The 14,644-nt window shown below is 51.2% G+C and overlaps 1 protein-coding gene across 5 annotated transcripts in view; it reads right to left on the bottom strand.

Moving 5' to 3' along the window:
* The window catches only part of FMNL2 (formin like 2), a 140,187-nt gene that overhangs the window by 18,065 nt on the left and 107,478 nt on the right, over positions 1-14,644 (bottom strand). For all 5 annotated transcript variants that reach the window (XM_062004691.1, XM_062004689.1, XM_062004690.1 and 2 more), the window contains exons 10-13: positions 7,068-7,142; positions 3,348-3,458; positions 2,241-2,390; positions 547-648 (exon numbers count right to left, since the gene is read on the bottom strand). In XM_062004691.1, the coding sequence (XP_061860675.1) occupies positions 547-648; positions 2,241-2,390; positions 3,348-3,458; positions 7,068-7,142 (438 nt within the window). The remainder of the gene's footprint in view (positions 1-546; positions 649-2,240; positions 2,391-3,347; positions 3,459-7,067; positions 7,143-14,644) is intronic.

Below are 14,644 nucleotides of genomic sequence, written 5' to 3' on the forward strand. Positions count from 1 at the left end.
AAGCAGGAACAGAGCTCCTGGTCTGCAGGGGAGACTGTGCCTGCAGGTACCCGGGGCAGACACTCAGAGGAGGCCTAGAAGCTGATGCATTCTGGGGTGATGTTTAAGCTGAAGTCAGTTCACATTCATTTTTGTTGCTACTAAGACTGTACATCAAGGTGTAACGAGTCTGATTGTGCACAGACACGGGGCACTTGCTCCTGTCCTGCTGCTGTGCAGCCCAAGTCAGGAGGACTGCAGGTCTATCCCCAACGCCCCTGCACAGCCTCAGCTATCCACACGTGCCAAACCCCAAACACAGATGCTCCAGACCTGAGTTCTATGATGCACCTGACCCATTCACTGATTTGCTGGCACATTTAAGGAGTTTCATGTCCATCCTCGAGTGCACACACTAGTAACTCTACTTGAGCTGAGGTTTAAAATCAGGAAGGCTGAGAGAAGTCCCTTGGCACATGAGAAGAGTTGTTAGCACCTGTACACCAAGCACAGAGGAGATGACTCGCTGGAGAGGGGCCCCAGCCCCAGCTGCCCCATCGTACCTACCCGAATCACATCCAGTTCTTTGTTTCTCTGCATGAGCTGCTTTTCCAGTTCCACAATCTTCGCCATGGCTTCGTTCTCTGTGTCTTGGAGCTTCTCAGATAACTGTCATTCCAAAGACAAACAGATGGTGTAAGGGGACAACAGCAGTTTCCTCAGCTCACATATTAGTCAGGAAGGCTGGGTGGAGCAGTGGTGTGTGGTAGGTTACTGACATCCCACCTAACCCTGAAGCCTCTCTGAGAAGGGAAACGGCTCCTGCGTGCCATCAGGGGACATCCTCTGGTGATGAATGGTACCCTTCAGCTATGACCAGCTGGTAATCTGGCTGGACAGTAGCTGGAAACCTCTCCTACTCTACAATAAAGCACTTAAAAAGCAATTGTTTCCATACACACTAAGCCTGACCTGACCTCCTCAAACCCTACAGAACACCACAATGTCACTCAGGCAAAACCAAGAGATGCTGAAACGGTGGAACCTAGAAACCTCCCCTCCCACCATGAGCCTAATTTGATCAGTCATGAATGAAAGGCTTTCTTTTCTTTTTTCTTTCCTGCATTGGCTTTGGATCCATTGTTATTTGTTGCCAGCCCCACAAACCTGAGAGCTGAAAGCCCCACAGCTCTTGTTGGCTCTGCCCATTGCCACCGAGCACGTGGGCCCAGGTGAGGCTGCAGAGGCTGTGAGGTGGCACTGGGCCGCCCTGGTTTGGAGAGGAAAAACCTCTGCAACACTGTCATTAGTGTTTCTGCCAAAACATGCTGGAATCGTGTGTGCACTCCTGAGATGAGTCTAGTTCATGTAACAAGAGATCAGAAGCAAGCCCTTAGGATCTGTCACCAGAGGAAACCATTCAGCTGCTAAACAGCTAAAAGGAGCAGATGTACACAGCAAACTGTGCTGTGTCCACAGCAGCACTCGTCTCTCACCAAAGGGCACCTCAGAGGGGCAAATACTGCACAGCAAGTTGCTTTAAGGACATGCTTGTTCTCAGTGCTGGTGATACAGGAACGGTAAGGGAATGATGATCTCTTCAGGATTCATTTGAAGTACAGATCACCACTTTGACTGTCAGAAAGCCAAGCCCTGTTTCCTGGACTGAATAGCTGACGCCAAGAACGCACAGGACAGAAAAGCCACGAGCAAACACTGGATGTCTGCACAGCACTGCTTTTCAGTGCCTCCCTCCTGAGCCCAGCACTGTGTTTTAAGGCACAGCTGGGATGGTTATCTGCTCCACTTGCATTGCTGAAGAACTTTCACTTCTATCTCAATTAGCTTCCCCAGCTCCTAAGACTCAGAGGCAGAGGCTCTGTGAGCCAAGTGACCCCACAGCTTGTGAACAAATCTTTGTAGCAAGTGGAGCGCTGGTTAACTAGAGCAGGCAGAACAGAGCACGGATGCACCCAGGACAGCTGGACTCTCATCTTAAAGCTCTTTTCTAAAGGATTCTGTGATTCTAGGCAGTTTACCTGCCTGACACCTCCCAGAGTCCTTGTTTAGCAAATCTCTGGTTATTCCCCTAGTCCAAAAGCTCAGTAGCAATAAGGCTTTTTCTGAGTGAACCTCAGCCCCAAGGCTGTATCCTCGCTGCGCCTGTGCTTCCAGCTCCCAACACGGGCAGCAGCAAAGCCCATGCACAGTGTGGGCTCTCAACTACTGCAGAGATCAAGGTAACAAAGGCTGGTACTAACATGGGAAATGTTTTCTTCCAGTTCTTCAACTCTTTCCAGGGCTGCATTCTTGGTTTCAGCATCCTCCAGCAACGCTCCCACGTCAAAAACGTTATCCAGGTAAGCCTGAATTTGCACCTGCAGCTTGTCGCTCTCTGTGTGCTTCAGCTTCTGCAAATCCAAGCACAGAAAGGTGTTGGGAGGGGAGGGTGGGGGCAGAGGGCTGAGCTCCCACCACCCAGGACCACACTTTGCATTTGAATGTTGCTTGGGCTCGTAAATGATGAAACAACCAGAGCTTTCCCATTGAGCTCAGCAGTAGCCTATCTTCTGGTACTCCAGAGCATATTACTGCCTGCTCCTTGGCCATGGCAAGGTCTGAACCTACCACCTGGCCCTGGGACAGTGTAAGGCTGGTGGGGATAACCCTGCTGCTGCCCACAGTGGCCACCAGCTCAGTGGCCACTAGGCTGAGGTGAGGCACATGTCTGGGTTCAAAGCAGTTGGTGCAAACCCTCCCATTGCTCTCACCGACTTTGCTTGGGTTTGCTGTTCCAAATGAGCCTTATCTCCAAAGGTAACATCAGAGCACACTTTCAACTGCTCTGCCTCTTCCCAAGGGACTGCAGGGTTTGTGCCACTCTGGGACCCCAAACAGACCTGTGCTCAGTATCACCATGGACAAATACTTCTTGTAGACTGCAAAACACCTCTCTCCTGAGCAGAAGTCAGCAGGGACAAATCAGTCCCTCGTCAACATGAGCCCTCTTTTCCCTTGTGCAGTCTCAAAACTCAAAGGAGGATTTATCCCCACAGAGACAGAGGGGACCTTGGTGGCACCTGAGCTGGGTGCAGCCCACGGCTGGAGGGCAGGGACGTGGCAGGGGCAGGGACGCTGCGGTTCATCCTCCCCTTGTTATAAGGAGAAAGGATAAATATAGCTGCCAGCCTGTAATTGCAGTATGTTACAGCTGATTCTTCTTCTGCAGGGGTGGCTCCAGGCCACGGCCCCCAGCCAGCAGCCAAGGCACTGGGACAGCCCTGCTGTGCCCTCCCCAAAGCGGCCGGGTGAAGGAGGGTTAGGCCTGAGCCGTGGGGCTGCCACGGGAGGACATCCACCATACTCACATCCAAGTACTCATCCAGGCCCAGCTTGGTGAACTCGTACTGCAGGTGGACCCTGAAGTTCATGTCCTCCACGGAGTGCACCACGATGTTGATGAACTGCATGCAGGCCACCTGCAAGGACAAGCGCTGCCCGTCACGGCAGCCACGGCACGGACTGCCCCACAGGGCCCCCCAGCGAGTCCCCACCTCTCCCTGTGGTTACTACAACGAGAAACCACTGTTCTGCAGCCTTTGTTTTCCAGGCCAGAGCTGGATTCAGGCTTACAGGGTGTCTGTCTGCTGTGAGAAAGGGAAAGACGGGGTTCCAGGGGATTAAATCGTGTCTCGGAGCGCTCCTTCAGTGGTGGCAGTGAGGGCTGGCCGTGCCACACACCCTACAGGCACACAAACACTGCCGTTCCTGAAACAGCTTGTGAAAGTGAGATGGTGGGTTTTGCAAGTGGAGCCCCTAGTTTAGGAGATGGGGCTTTCTTTGCAGAAAGCACAAAGCTGTGGTTTGGTAACCCAACAAGGGACCAGAGCGTAGGAGTTGGCATCCAAACACATCCCAGCACAGCAAAGGAAAAGTCTCTCGAGTGAAGAGGGTATGAGCAGTGGGGGAAACCTCCTGCAGAGCGGTGGGAACTGGGCCACAGACTCCAAAGGTTTGCCCTTGCCTTGAACACGAAGCACGGCCAAATCCTGCTCTGCCAAGACATCCCCAGCCCCCTTCCAGCTCACACGCGATCGTGTCTGCACCCTCTGAGCTGCCTCAAGTCCTTGCTGGGTTTGTCAAGGGCAAAATCCTGTCCTGCCAGCAACACTGCAAGAGGGCTGGTACCAGCTCCTCAGCATCTGCTCAGCTACATCCCTGATTTCCAGAGCAAACCTGAGGAAATCAAATTGAAGCCAGGTGACTTTGCCTTCAGGACAGGCCTCTGGGAGACCCCACATCTCTGGGTCATTTTGTGGGAAGCAAGAACCAAAGACCACTCTGGGTCACCAGTGTGCTGCAGGAAATGGGGCAGCTCTGTGATCTGCCACAGGGCCCAGAGCATACACTCAGGGGCAGGCATCTGCTGCCTGGTGGCTTTTAACTATGGGTCTGGCCAGGATGTCCCTGGCTGCTCCTCCCAGACAGAGCTCCCAGTAGCCACTGAGCTGCCATAAAACCTTTCCTGGTCCAACTGGCCAGCACAGCTCAGTTTTGGAGGAAATGGGACCACAGACACACAACAAAGGTCAGTCAAAACCTTTCGGCTACACCTTCCCACACAGACCCCGACCAGCTTTAATCACTCTATTCAAAATCACTTTAGCCCCAGATGATGCAAAACCCAAGGAAGAGAGGAAGGAATATGGTCAGAAGCTCATCCAGGAGCTCCTGGGATGCCTCATCCTCACCTCTTGCTATGTACCCATCTCTTACACAAACAACTGAAACATGCAGCTGGAAACTTAATCTCAGGTTTCGAGGCTCTGCAGGACCCTTTCCAGTTGCTGTGTCCAGCTCTGCTTCCTCCTAGTGCTGGTGCTGGCTGAACCCTGCTGTCCTGTCTTATCACCCAGAGCCTAACTGTCCTACTTCAGAAGTGCTTTGTTGCACTTGCTTTGGCTCTTGCAGCTTCAGAGCCAAAGTCTCATTTCCTCTCTCAGATCTGACGTGCACAACTGAGGAATTTATCAAGTCAAAGAGAATTCATCTAAGAAAAGCTGCATTTAAAATGAAGGAAGTCAGTGTCAAAAACAGGAACCTTCTCTAAATTACTTCTGCCTTTCTGTGGCTCTTTCCTCCCTGTCAGTCCATGCAATGAAGCACAGCCCTTTCAGGCTCCCTTGCCTTCTCCACTTAGGGCAGCGTGCAAGCTGGCTCCTGCACGAACGGCTCCTTGTTTATGTTCAGTCATTGCAGCTCCTTGAATTACTCAAGTTTTAAGGTTATGTCCTGGAGTTTTAAGGTTATGTCCAGCACCCCTTTCATCCTGAGCTGTGGAGGGAGCTGTGTCTGCCCTGGGCACGTGGCAGCAGCACATGGAGCTCCTGAGGCACAGATGGTGACAAGAACCAGTGCATCTGCCAAAGCTTCCATCACGAGCTCTCCCTCCTCTCTTTAGGCTCTTCATACAGCCCTTAGTTGGTGGAAATGGCCCAAAGATGTAGACTTTATTAGTACTTGGGCAAGTCTTGCAAATTTCACCCCTATTTCCAACCTATGGCCTCAGAGGACCAGGGAATTCTCTCAGAGGCCATCCACATGGATGCTGAATGCCCACAGCTCACCAGGCTTCTACAGAGACACACATGCATGTTCCTTATTATAACCTTACAATACACCGCTTGGCGTGTTACATAAAGATGAGGGGTTGATGATTTTAATTGTACAAAGAGTGGACAAATGGTGCAGCTCACACCAAGGTGGCTGGCTGCAGGCTACTGCCCCTGCCTTGCTCCCAGGCTGCATGGAGCTGTGCTGCTCTCCTGCTCCCCAGATATGATCACCTCTCCCTGTGAGCACAGCAGAAACGACTCAGTTGGGTGTTGAGGACTGACAAACCTTTCTGTTAAATCACAGACTAAATTGCATGTGCATCTGAGAATATTTAATGTATACTGTGATTACCAACATGTCCTTACTGGGACTGCAGGAATAAGGAACAAAACCAGCTGTAACACGGCAGGGAGTTACTGACAGCAGCTTGCTAGCTTGAGTAAAACTGCAGGGATCACTGGAAGCTTTTCTTTTCAAAGACAAGAGCCATCCTTCCTCATCACTCACTCCACCTCCTTCAGATCCTGCCGTCCTCTCAAGGGTGAGAGCATGCCATGGCCATCAGGGCTGCAGGCCACTGACAGCAGAGCCTGTAGAATACACCACACTGGGTGCTCTAACACCTAACTCCTGGTAGAAAGTGGTCTGTAACACAAAGCTCAGTGCTAGAACTGTGTGAGGTGTCACAGATGCTCATCAGAGGCCTCGGCAGAACAACTGGAAAGCCCTCCTGCTCTGCATTCACCTCAAAACAGGATCAGATCTTAGGCACTGGGCACAAGTGGAGCAAGGGAGACTGCACTGACCATCTGTGTTCTCATTAAATTAATTTTCTCCCACTTCTGACACAATCACTCATTTGCCAGAGACTTTAGAGAAACACACACACAAGTATTCTTGCTATGGGACACGTATCCAGCTCGCTCATCCTCAGGACCTCTGCTTTCCACATGCTGCCAACGTGCAAGCTGGCACTGGTGACGGTGGGTGGCAGCCAGAGCTTCCTCTCTCGCTGTTCCCCCGTCCTTGTGCTCCAGGGGAAGTGGATTTGGTGAATAATCATGCATATGCACACTGAGGAACCAAAAGTGGTGCGCGCTCCCACTATATTTATCAGCAGATAGGGACAGACAGCAGCTGCAGCCAGTCTCTCCCACACTTCCCTGTCTGTGACTGAGGATGTTGGCACAGGGACAGAATGTGCATCTTGATACTTGCAGAAGCTGCTGCCTTGCCTCAGCGAGATAGCAGACACAACCAAAGTGCCCTTCCTCTTACCTCTGCTGTGGCACGAGGAGTTCCCTGAGGATTACTGAGCTGAACAGGGGCTAAAAACGAAATTGTGCATGTTATGTGGCTTGGAATACACAAACAGTTGCATTGTGGTAATTACAGAGCAAGGATTCACAAGGCAGACACATCTCAGGGTGCAACACCGAAAGCAAGGCTTGCTGATGGTAAGTAGCACTCACCATGAAGTCGATGTTGTTGTCCTCGTTTCGGAAGTGCTCCATCAGCTTCTCAAAGCGCTGCTTCTCACCACACACCTACACAAAACAATCACCATGTCTTTCTTCAGCTACAGCTTGAAAGACCAGAGCACAACAATCATGTAGACATGTAAACCATGTAAAAAAGCAGCTTATCTGCTTGCTCAAAACCTCTAAGGTCCAACATTTCCTCTCCCACTAAAAGCACTTCTTGTGACAAATGCAGCTGGACAATCAGATGTGAGAGTGTGCACAGCAAGTCTAAGGGGCCAGGTACAACTATAACATAACTCTTTCCATCTCTTTTCACCCTAAAAATTTAATCACACCCACTGACAGTACTCATGTAAGCAACAAGAGCAGCAGGCTCTGCCACGGCAGGGCTCTGACCACTCACAACTGTTTTTCCACTGTAACAGAACATAATTAGGAAGACAACCAGATTACTGGGGGGGAAAGAAGAAAAATATCACCAGCTAAACGAGGAGTGAAAGACAGCAGCATAACTATCAGCTGGTCAGAATTACCAGAGCCATAATATAGGGATGTTGGCAGGAAACAGGAGCAACTGGTGGGAGAAGTAAGATCTAAGATAAAGCAGGTCTCAGGATATTGTTTAAGTCTTATTACTTCCCAGCAGCTTCTCTGGCTCAGTCTTACTTTTCCCAGCACACAAATGATCTAGAGCAATCTCCACCAAAATCACCAGACATCAGCTGCTGTTTCCCTTAGCAGCCAGCTCATGGCACAGTAGTTATATGAAACCAGCCACTCAAGAGTAATTAAGGATTGGTGGGGGCACAGGCTACGTCTTCTTTAACCTCTCTAGGGGAGTAGCCAGCTCTCTGTGTGTATCTCAATGCTTGTGTCTCTCACAAGGAAAGCAAATATTCAGCTGGGGTTTCTAGATGCTCCCAAAAGCAAATCCACACAGACATAGAACCACACAGAATGGTGGGGTTGCAAAGGACCCCCAGAGCTCCTCCAGCCCCTGCTACAGCAGGTTCCCCTGGCTCAGGGGGCACAGGAACATGTCCAGGTGGGTTTTGAAGACCTCCAAGGAAGGAGCCTCCACACCCTCCCTGGGCAGCCTGGGCCAGGGCTCCCTCACCTCAGCACCAAAGGACTTTCTCCTCCTGTGCCAGCTTCTGCCCATTACCACTTGTCTTGGCACTGGGCGCCACAGAACAAAGCCTGGCCCCATCCTCTCCACAGCCACCCTTTAGGTATTTCTCAGCATTGATAAGGGCCCCCCTCAGCCTCCTCCAGGCTGAGCAGCCCCAGGTCCTGCAGCCTGTCCTCCTCACACACATGTGCCAGCCCCTCAGCATCTTGGTGTCCCTGCATCGACCTCTCTCCAGCACTTCCCCGTTCCTCTTGAACTGAGGAGCCCAGAACTAGACACAAGACTCCAGATGATGCCTCGGCAGGGCAGAGTCCTTCACAAAGCAGGGCTATTACTATTCTCACATCAGCTTCCTCGTTCTAACTGTGTCTGTCTCACAGCAGGTACCTACACAAAGATGAGGGCACTGAGCAGACCTCATGGAGTTCAGTGGGACCCAAACCGAGCTGCCCATGAGGCCTGCAGAGCTCTGCCAGGAGTGGCCTGCTGGGTGACCTCTCCTCACGCTTTCTGCTCTCTGTTATGGCTGAATAAAACATACTTGTGTGGTATGTGATACATCTTCTGCCATTCCAAAGCAAAAACTGCCACAACTGGGTTGTTATTCAGATATCTGTGGTCAGTACCTGACGTCAATGGAAATCCTGCCACCGCATCCATGTGAGAGGATGGGCACACTGGCTCTGATGAACTCTTGGATAATATTACCATCAATATTCATAGCCACAATGCCACAAGCTGTGACCAGTGGCCTCTGTGCAGGCTCAGCAACCTCAGCTCGCACAGCCTCTGGTAGGCAGGGTGCTGAAGTCCACACAAACACTCGCTGAAGTTGCATTTAACTGTTTCCAGCTGAACCTTAAAGACTCACAAGGTAGAATAAACACACTGGAACAACAAAGCAAGCACCCTCATGAAAAACAGATAACGCTTGTTGGTCAAGCAGATTATCATGATCTTCAACCCAAAGGACTCCCTGGGCAGCCTGGGCCAGGGCTCCCTCACCTCAGCACCAAAGGACTTGCTCCTTGTGTTTAAGTGGAACTTTTTGTGTTCCAGCTTGTGCCCTTTGCCCCTTGTTTTGCCATTGGCCACCACACAACAAAGCCTGGCCCCATCCTCTCAGCACTCGCCCTGTAGGGATTTCTCAGCATTGCTGAGGTTCCCCCTCAGTCTCCTCTTCTCCAGGCTGAGCAGCCCCACGTCCTGCAGCCTTTCCTCCTCACACAGACGCTCCAGTGCCCTGATCATCTTGGTGTCCCTGCACTGGTCTCTCTGCAGCACTTCCCTGTCTCTCCTGAACTGGGTAGCCCAGAACTGGCCACAGGACTCCAGATGAGGCTTCACCTCAGTTCAACCAATCACAGACTCTTCCAGTGCTCTCTGGACTCTCCCCACAAAACACTTCAGAGTCAACACAATGGGAAAAAAAAGAGGCGGTTCATCTCAGCTTTGAGCTCTGAATAATCATGTCCTTCTTGGACCCACCTCAGGAAAACAAAGCTGACTTGAACAAAACGATGTATTGTGCAAACAAATGTAACAGTGGTGCATATGATCACTCAACAATAAAATCCAGAGGGATGGATTTGAGGGAAATCTAACGAAAACCGTTCCACATGGACGAGAAAAGCCGACATAAACAGCTACAAGCCACTGACGATGGACTGATTCAGTTAAGGGACAACCCAACGTGACACAGCCCCGGCAAAGAAGTGCCAAGCTCAGGACAGGAGCAGCCCTGGCTGGCTGGGATACAGCAGCTCACTGCAAGAGGAAAAGCAACAGCAACCTGCGGCTTTCGGTGGCTGCTCACAGCTATTTCACACTACCATCGGATGAGTCAGTGCTGGAACGTGTGTGCTTCCAGAGACAGAGAGCTGACTTCCACGAAATGATATAATTTACCCTGGAAGATTAAAGAGAGTGAAACTGTAGATGAAGCCTACAGCCTGAAGATTGGCCAAGGTCCAGGAGGAATGCTGAAATCAAATCCCACCGCATGAAGCCATATGTTGCCGTTTATATTCGAATGCATTTCCAAGGTCTGTCATTTGGAAGCATGGCTGGGACTAGGAAGGGCTGATCTTTCTTTTATTAGCATTATTCTGTGCAAGAAGCAAGATTAAATGGGTTACCACAGCTATAAAAAAAACCCTTCTGTCTCTACTTAGGCTGTGAAAGACGGTTTTTAGGTTGCATTAAGCCCACGCCGTTCTAGAAGAACAATGTGGCTTTATAAAGCCACCCACAGAGGCTCCTTCCTCACTGGCTTTGGGTGCCAGCAAAGCCAACCCGTCACAGATCAGCTGCAAAGGTGCAACGCAATCCTATCAGCAAGAGGATCCAGTATGAAAATGCAGTGGTGATGATGTGTACATCCACCTGGCAGTGCTCTCGGGCCACACAGCTCACACCCAGACCACCCGAGAGTGAAGTCTGACTACAACAGCCCTCGCGCTGCTCCGGCTCACGTGGCCACAGCACTGTAAGATGCTCCAAAGAGCCAACCTGGGCAGACAGCAAAAGACAAGAGTATTTTGGACAAACTGAAGATGTTTTCATGTCCAGTGTCAGGCGGCAAGTGAAACTCCAGGCTGATCAAAGCACATCCATCACGCTCCTACCTCAGACAGTTACCCAACACAATGCACTGCTTCATTCCGTCAGAGAACGGAGCTCGCAACCAAAGCCCAGCACAAGCAAGCGTGGCATGTTCCACATGGAGATGGCAGCAACACAAGCAGCACCTCAGCCTTTGGAGCTGCTGCTTGTTGGCCAACAGTACAGAAGGCACACTGCGAGTCACAGCTGCCACACCACATCTGGAGGCTGGTGTTGCTGCGCCTGAGCTGCAGCGCCCCATCCAGACACAGCAGCTGCCTGCTGCAACTGCCTCTGTGGGAGAGCATCGGGCTGTCAGCACAGTCAGGCAGTGAGAATGACAGCTCTCAGCTAGTGACACCTCACAGAACCGCTCCTGTTGGAAAAGACCTGTAAGATCAGCAAGTCCGTCACTCACCTCACACTGCCAAGCTCGTCACTAAACTAAACCACATCCCTCACTGCTTCATCTGTGTGTCTTCTGAATATCTCCAGGGATGGGGACTCCAGCACCTCCCTGGGCAGCCCCTTCCAATGCTTCATGACCCTCTTGGTGAGAAAGTTCTTCCTCAGCTCCAATCTCAACCCCCCATGGGGCAACTTGAGCCCATTTCCTTGTGTCCTGTCATTCATTACTAGAGAGCAGAGACCGACCCCCAGCTCCCTGCAGCCTCCTGTGAGGGAGTGTCAGAGTGCTGCTGTCTGCCCTCAGCCTCCTCTTCTCCAGGCTCAACACCCCTCAGCCCCTCCCCAGCACCCTTGTGCTCCAGCCCCTTCCCCAGCTCTGTGCCCGGCTCTGGCCATGCTGCAGCCCCTCAATGTCCCTGTGGCAGTGAGTGAGGGGCCCAGAACCAAGCTAACCTCCTCACAAAGTGCCCCTGTGCCAGGAAAGAGGCAATGCCAGGTGGTCTCAAACACCATACAGGAATCTAAATCACTTAGGCTGCATTTCCACTGGAGGTGAACACGGGCTGGCAGGGCAAAGGCAGCTAACAGCCACCTCAGGGCAGGGAGAACACTTCTCTGAAGTGTTTAACACACCTAAACCTTAGGAAAGGCACTGCCATGCAGGACGTTTTCTGTCAGCACAAACACTAAACTGACCATCTACCCTCTGCTGCCCAAGGGTTGTTTTAAGCTGCCCCCTCCTCCTTTAGCAACCTTCTGAGCCCCGTCAGCTGGGGAAGCGGCAGCAGGGTCTCCCAGCAAAGCTGCCCTGTGCAGATGAACAGCCCATAGCAGGGCTGGGGGCAGAAACTGCCTGATGCATATGCAACCCAAAGATTCATGGGACCCTTTGTGAACCTTCTCTCCTGTCTGTGCTCCTTTGTCAGTGGCACAATGCTGCCTTTCTCTCCCCCACAACAGCCCACTGTGGTCAGCAGACCCCAGCAGCACTCCAGAGGAGGCTCTGTTTGCACTCGGCATGCTGACATTTCTGCAGAGGAACAACAAATCAGTTTTCCCATAAGCTGCTGGTTAAGTACACAGTTATTTCACACTTACTAGGCTAAAATACCTTTCACTTCTCCACCAGTGGGGTTAAGGCACTCTGAAAATGCTGCTGCAGTGCAAAGGACAACAAATGGCTTTTACTTCTTCCAGCACTTGCAAACTTCTTCTAGCACTTTCTTCTAGTACTAAGTTGTTACAACTCAGAACAACTCAGAAGTGCTGTTTTCAGTGCTGCCATTCACCACTCGGGGAGATCTGACTCTGAACTCAGCCCTGTGAACATCAAGGGCTGAACAGTACTGTCTGCCTTTGCTCGAGTGAGAACTGCTGCAGGTAAACCAGGAGGCACGTGAGCCAATGCACCCGGCCCCTCCACGCTCAGCATCAGTAGCCACAACCAGGTGATGCACCAGGGGGCTGCAATTCTCACCTGGCAGACACCTCAGCAAACATTTAAGCCAATCAAACCGATGTCAGAACAGGAGGAAGCACCAATGTGCAGCATCCTCCTCCTCTCTCATCCCCTGCTCTCCAACACGTTGGGCCAGCTCTTCTCTGCCCAGCACGTGGGGAAGTTCAGATGTTGGAGTAACCACCTGATGACAAGACTCCTGAAAGTTTTCTGGGTTATCTGAATTTCAGTTGGGTGGTTTTTTTGACACTTCTTCTTGTCTTGGAGCAAAACAAGGTGTTTTCTGCAAGGCACGGTTCATCTTAGGAAAAGCACCTCCATTCCGCCCTTATTTCTAAACACTGAAATGATTTCCCATATGGAGAAGCACACGAGCATATGCTCACCTGACTCCATTCAATTATCCTGCTACATGCTTGCATAATAAGCAAATTAACTGCTTTGCTGGATTAGAGCCAAAGTCAGGCACTGCTCCCTGCTGAGAGGCAGGATTATTTCTGGCTGGCTTTCTGTCTCGTTACAGATCTTTCGCCTCCTCGGTTTGGATCTGTTTTAAAACTGCTACCATGATTAAAAAGAATGCTGGAGCCCTCTGGTCTTTTCCCAGAAACACCTCCTTGTTATTAAACCCTCTTCTGTTTAAAACTGAGATCAACAAAAAGCTGCATGAGGATCTAAGGTTGTGCTCCCTCAAACATTAGTGCTGTGAAGAACGTTCAATGCTGCCATTTCCAGCCCATCACTAAAGCTGAGGAATTCAATGTCTGATACAGCAGAACCCCAACAGGTCTCTGTGACTGCTTTCCTTACACCATCACATCACCACTGTCGAGCCGTGACTCTTTTTTTCCCCAATATATCTGTAAACTCAGTGGAGCTTGTCATTCACTGGCTGCTGTGCTTCCAGCAAATGAGAGCCATGTAAACCATGTCAACGAAACAGCTAACTAGAAATGCCACAAAAATGTTCCCCTTGGAAGCGAGGCCATCAGTGAGTTGAGCTGGCAAACAGCTTTCTGCACTCTGAGCCTCAGCAAGCTTTCAGTTCTGCTGAACTGGAACTTTTGTGTTATTTCTATTTCTGGATGTTCTCACCAGATTTCGTAACTCACACTTTGCCTCTCCACACTATTTCTGTGCCCTGGCTCTGAGGAACCCTCATCTAGCCTCGGTAGTGCTGTGACAGCCTGTGACCAAGCAGCCTGCGAGCTGGGGAAGGGCTTTATGTCGGGTGCTGGTGCCACAGGAGGCCTCACCTCCTGGTTCTCAGGATGCTGCCTCAGCCCTGTGTGCAGTTTGGATCATGCAGGTATGTCTGGGGATGCATGGTGCACTAAACCTTTGCCTCCAGGCTCTCTCAGTGCTGTTTGCAACACCTCACGACAAACAAGCTGACAGACAGGCTCTGGCCGTAAGCAAAAGCTCCTTAAATCCAGTCCAAGAGTCCCAGACATATGTGTGTATGTACATATACATATGGATAGAAATGTGGATCTATAATGGGCAAGACATGATGTCATTTTTACTAGGAACACACAAGTGTGAGAAACTTCACTGTGAAGCCAACCTGGCCCACAGCACAGCCTGGAGCTGGCTCTCCATCAGGGCAGCACCTGGCATCATTGTGATCAGGTTCTCACACTCACTTCAGGCTCCCTGGGAAGGGGCTCCAGGAAGGGGCTGGGCCCCATTAAACAGTACCCTGGCCTTCAGTGGCACACAACACAGGTCATTCAGGAGCAGACCCTTGGGCTGTGGCTGTAACACTCAGTGTCCTGTACAGAGACACAACCTGCACACAAGAGGAAACTGCCTCAAGTTGCACCAGGGGAGGTTCAGGCTGGATGTGAGGAGGAATGTCTTTGGTGCCAGGGCTGTCAGGCATTGGAAGGGGCTGCCCAGGGAGCTGCTGGAGTCACCGTCCCTGGAAGGGTTTCAGAGCCGGGTGGGTGTTGCACTGAG

The sequence above is a fragment of the Colius striatus genome, chromosome 11, assembly GCF_028858725.1.
Source record: "Colius striatus isolate bColStr4 chromosome 11, bColStr4.1.hap1, whole genome shotgun sequence".
In the NCBI taxonomy this organism is placed as follows: domain Eukaryota; kingdom Metazoa; phylum Chordata; class Aves; order Coliiformes; family Coliidae; genus Colius; species Colius striatus.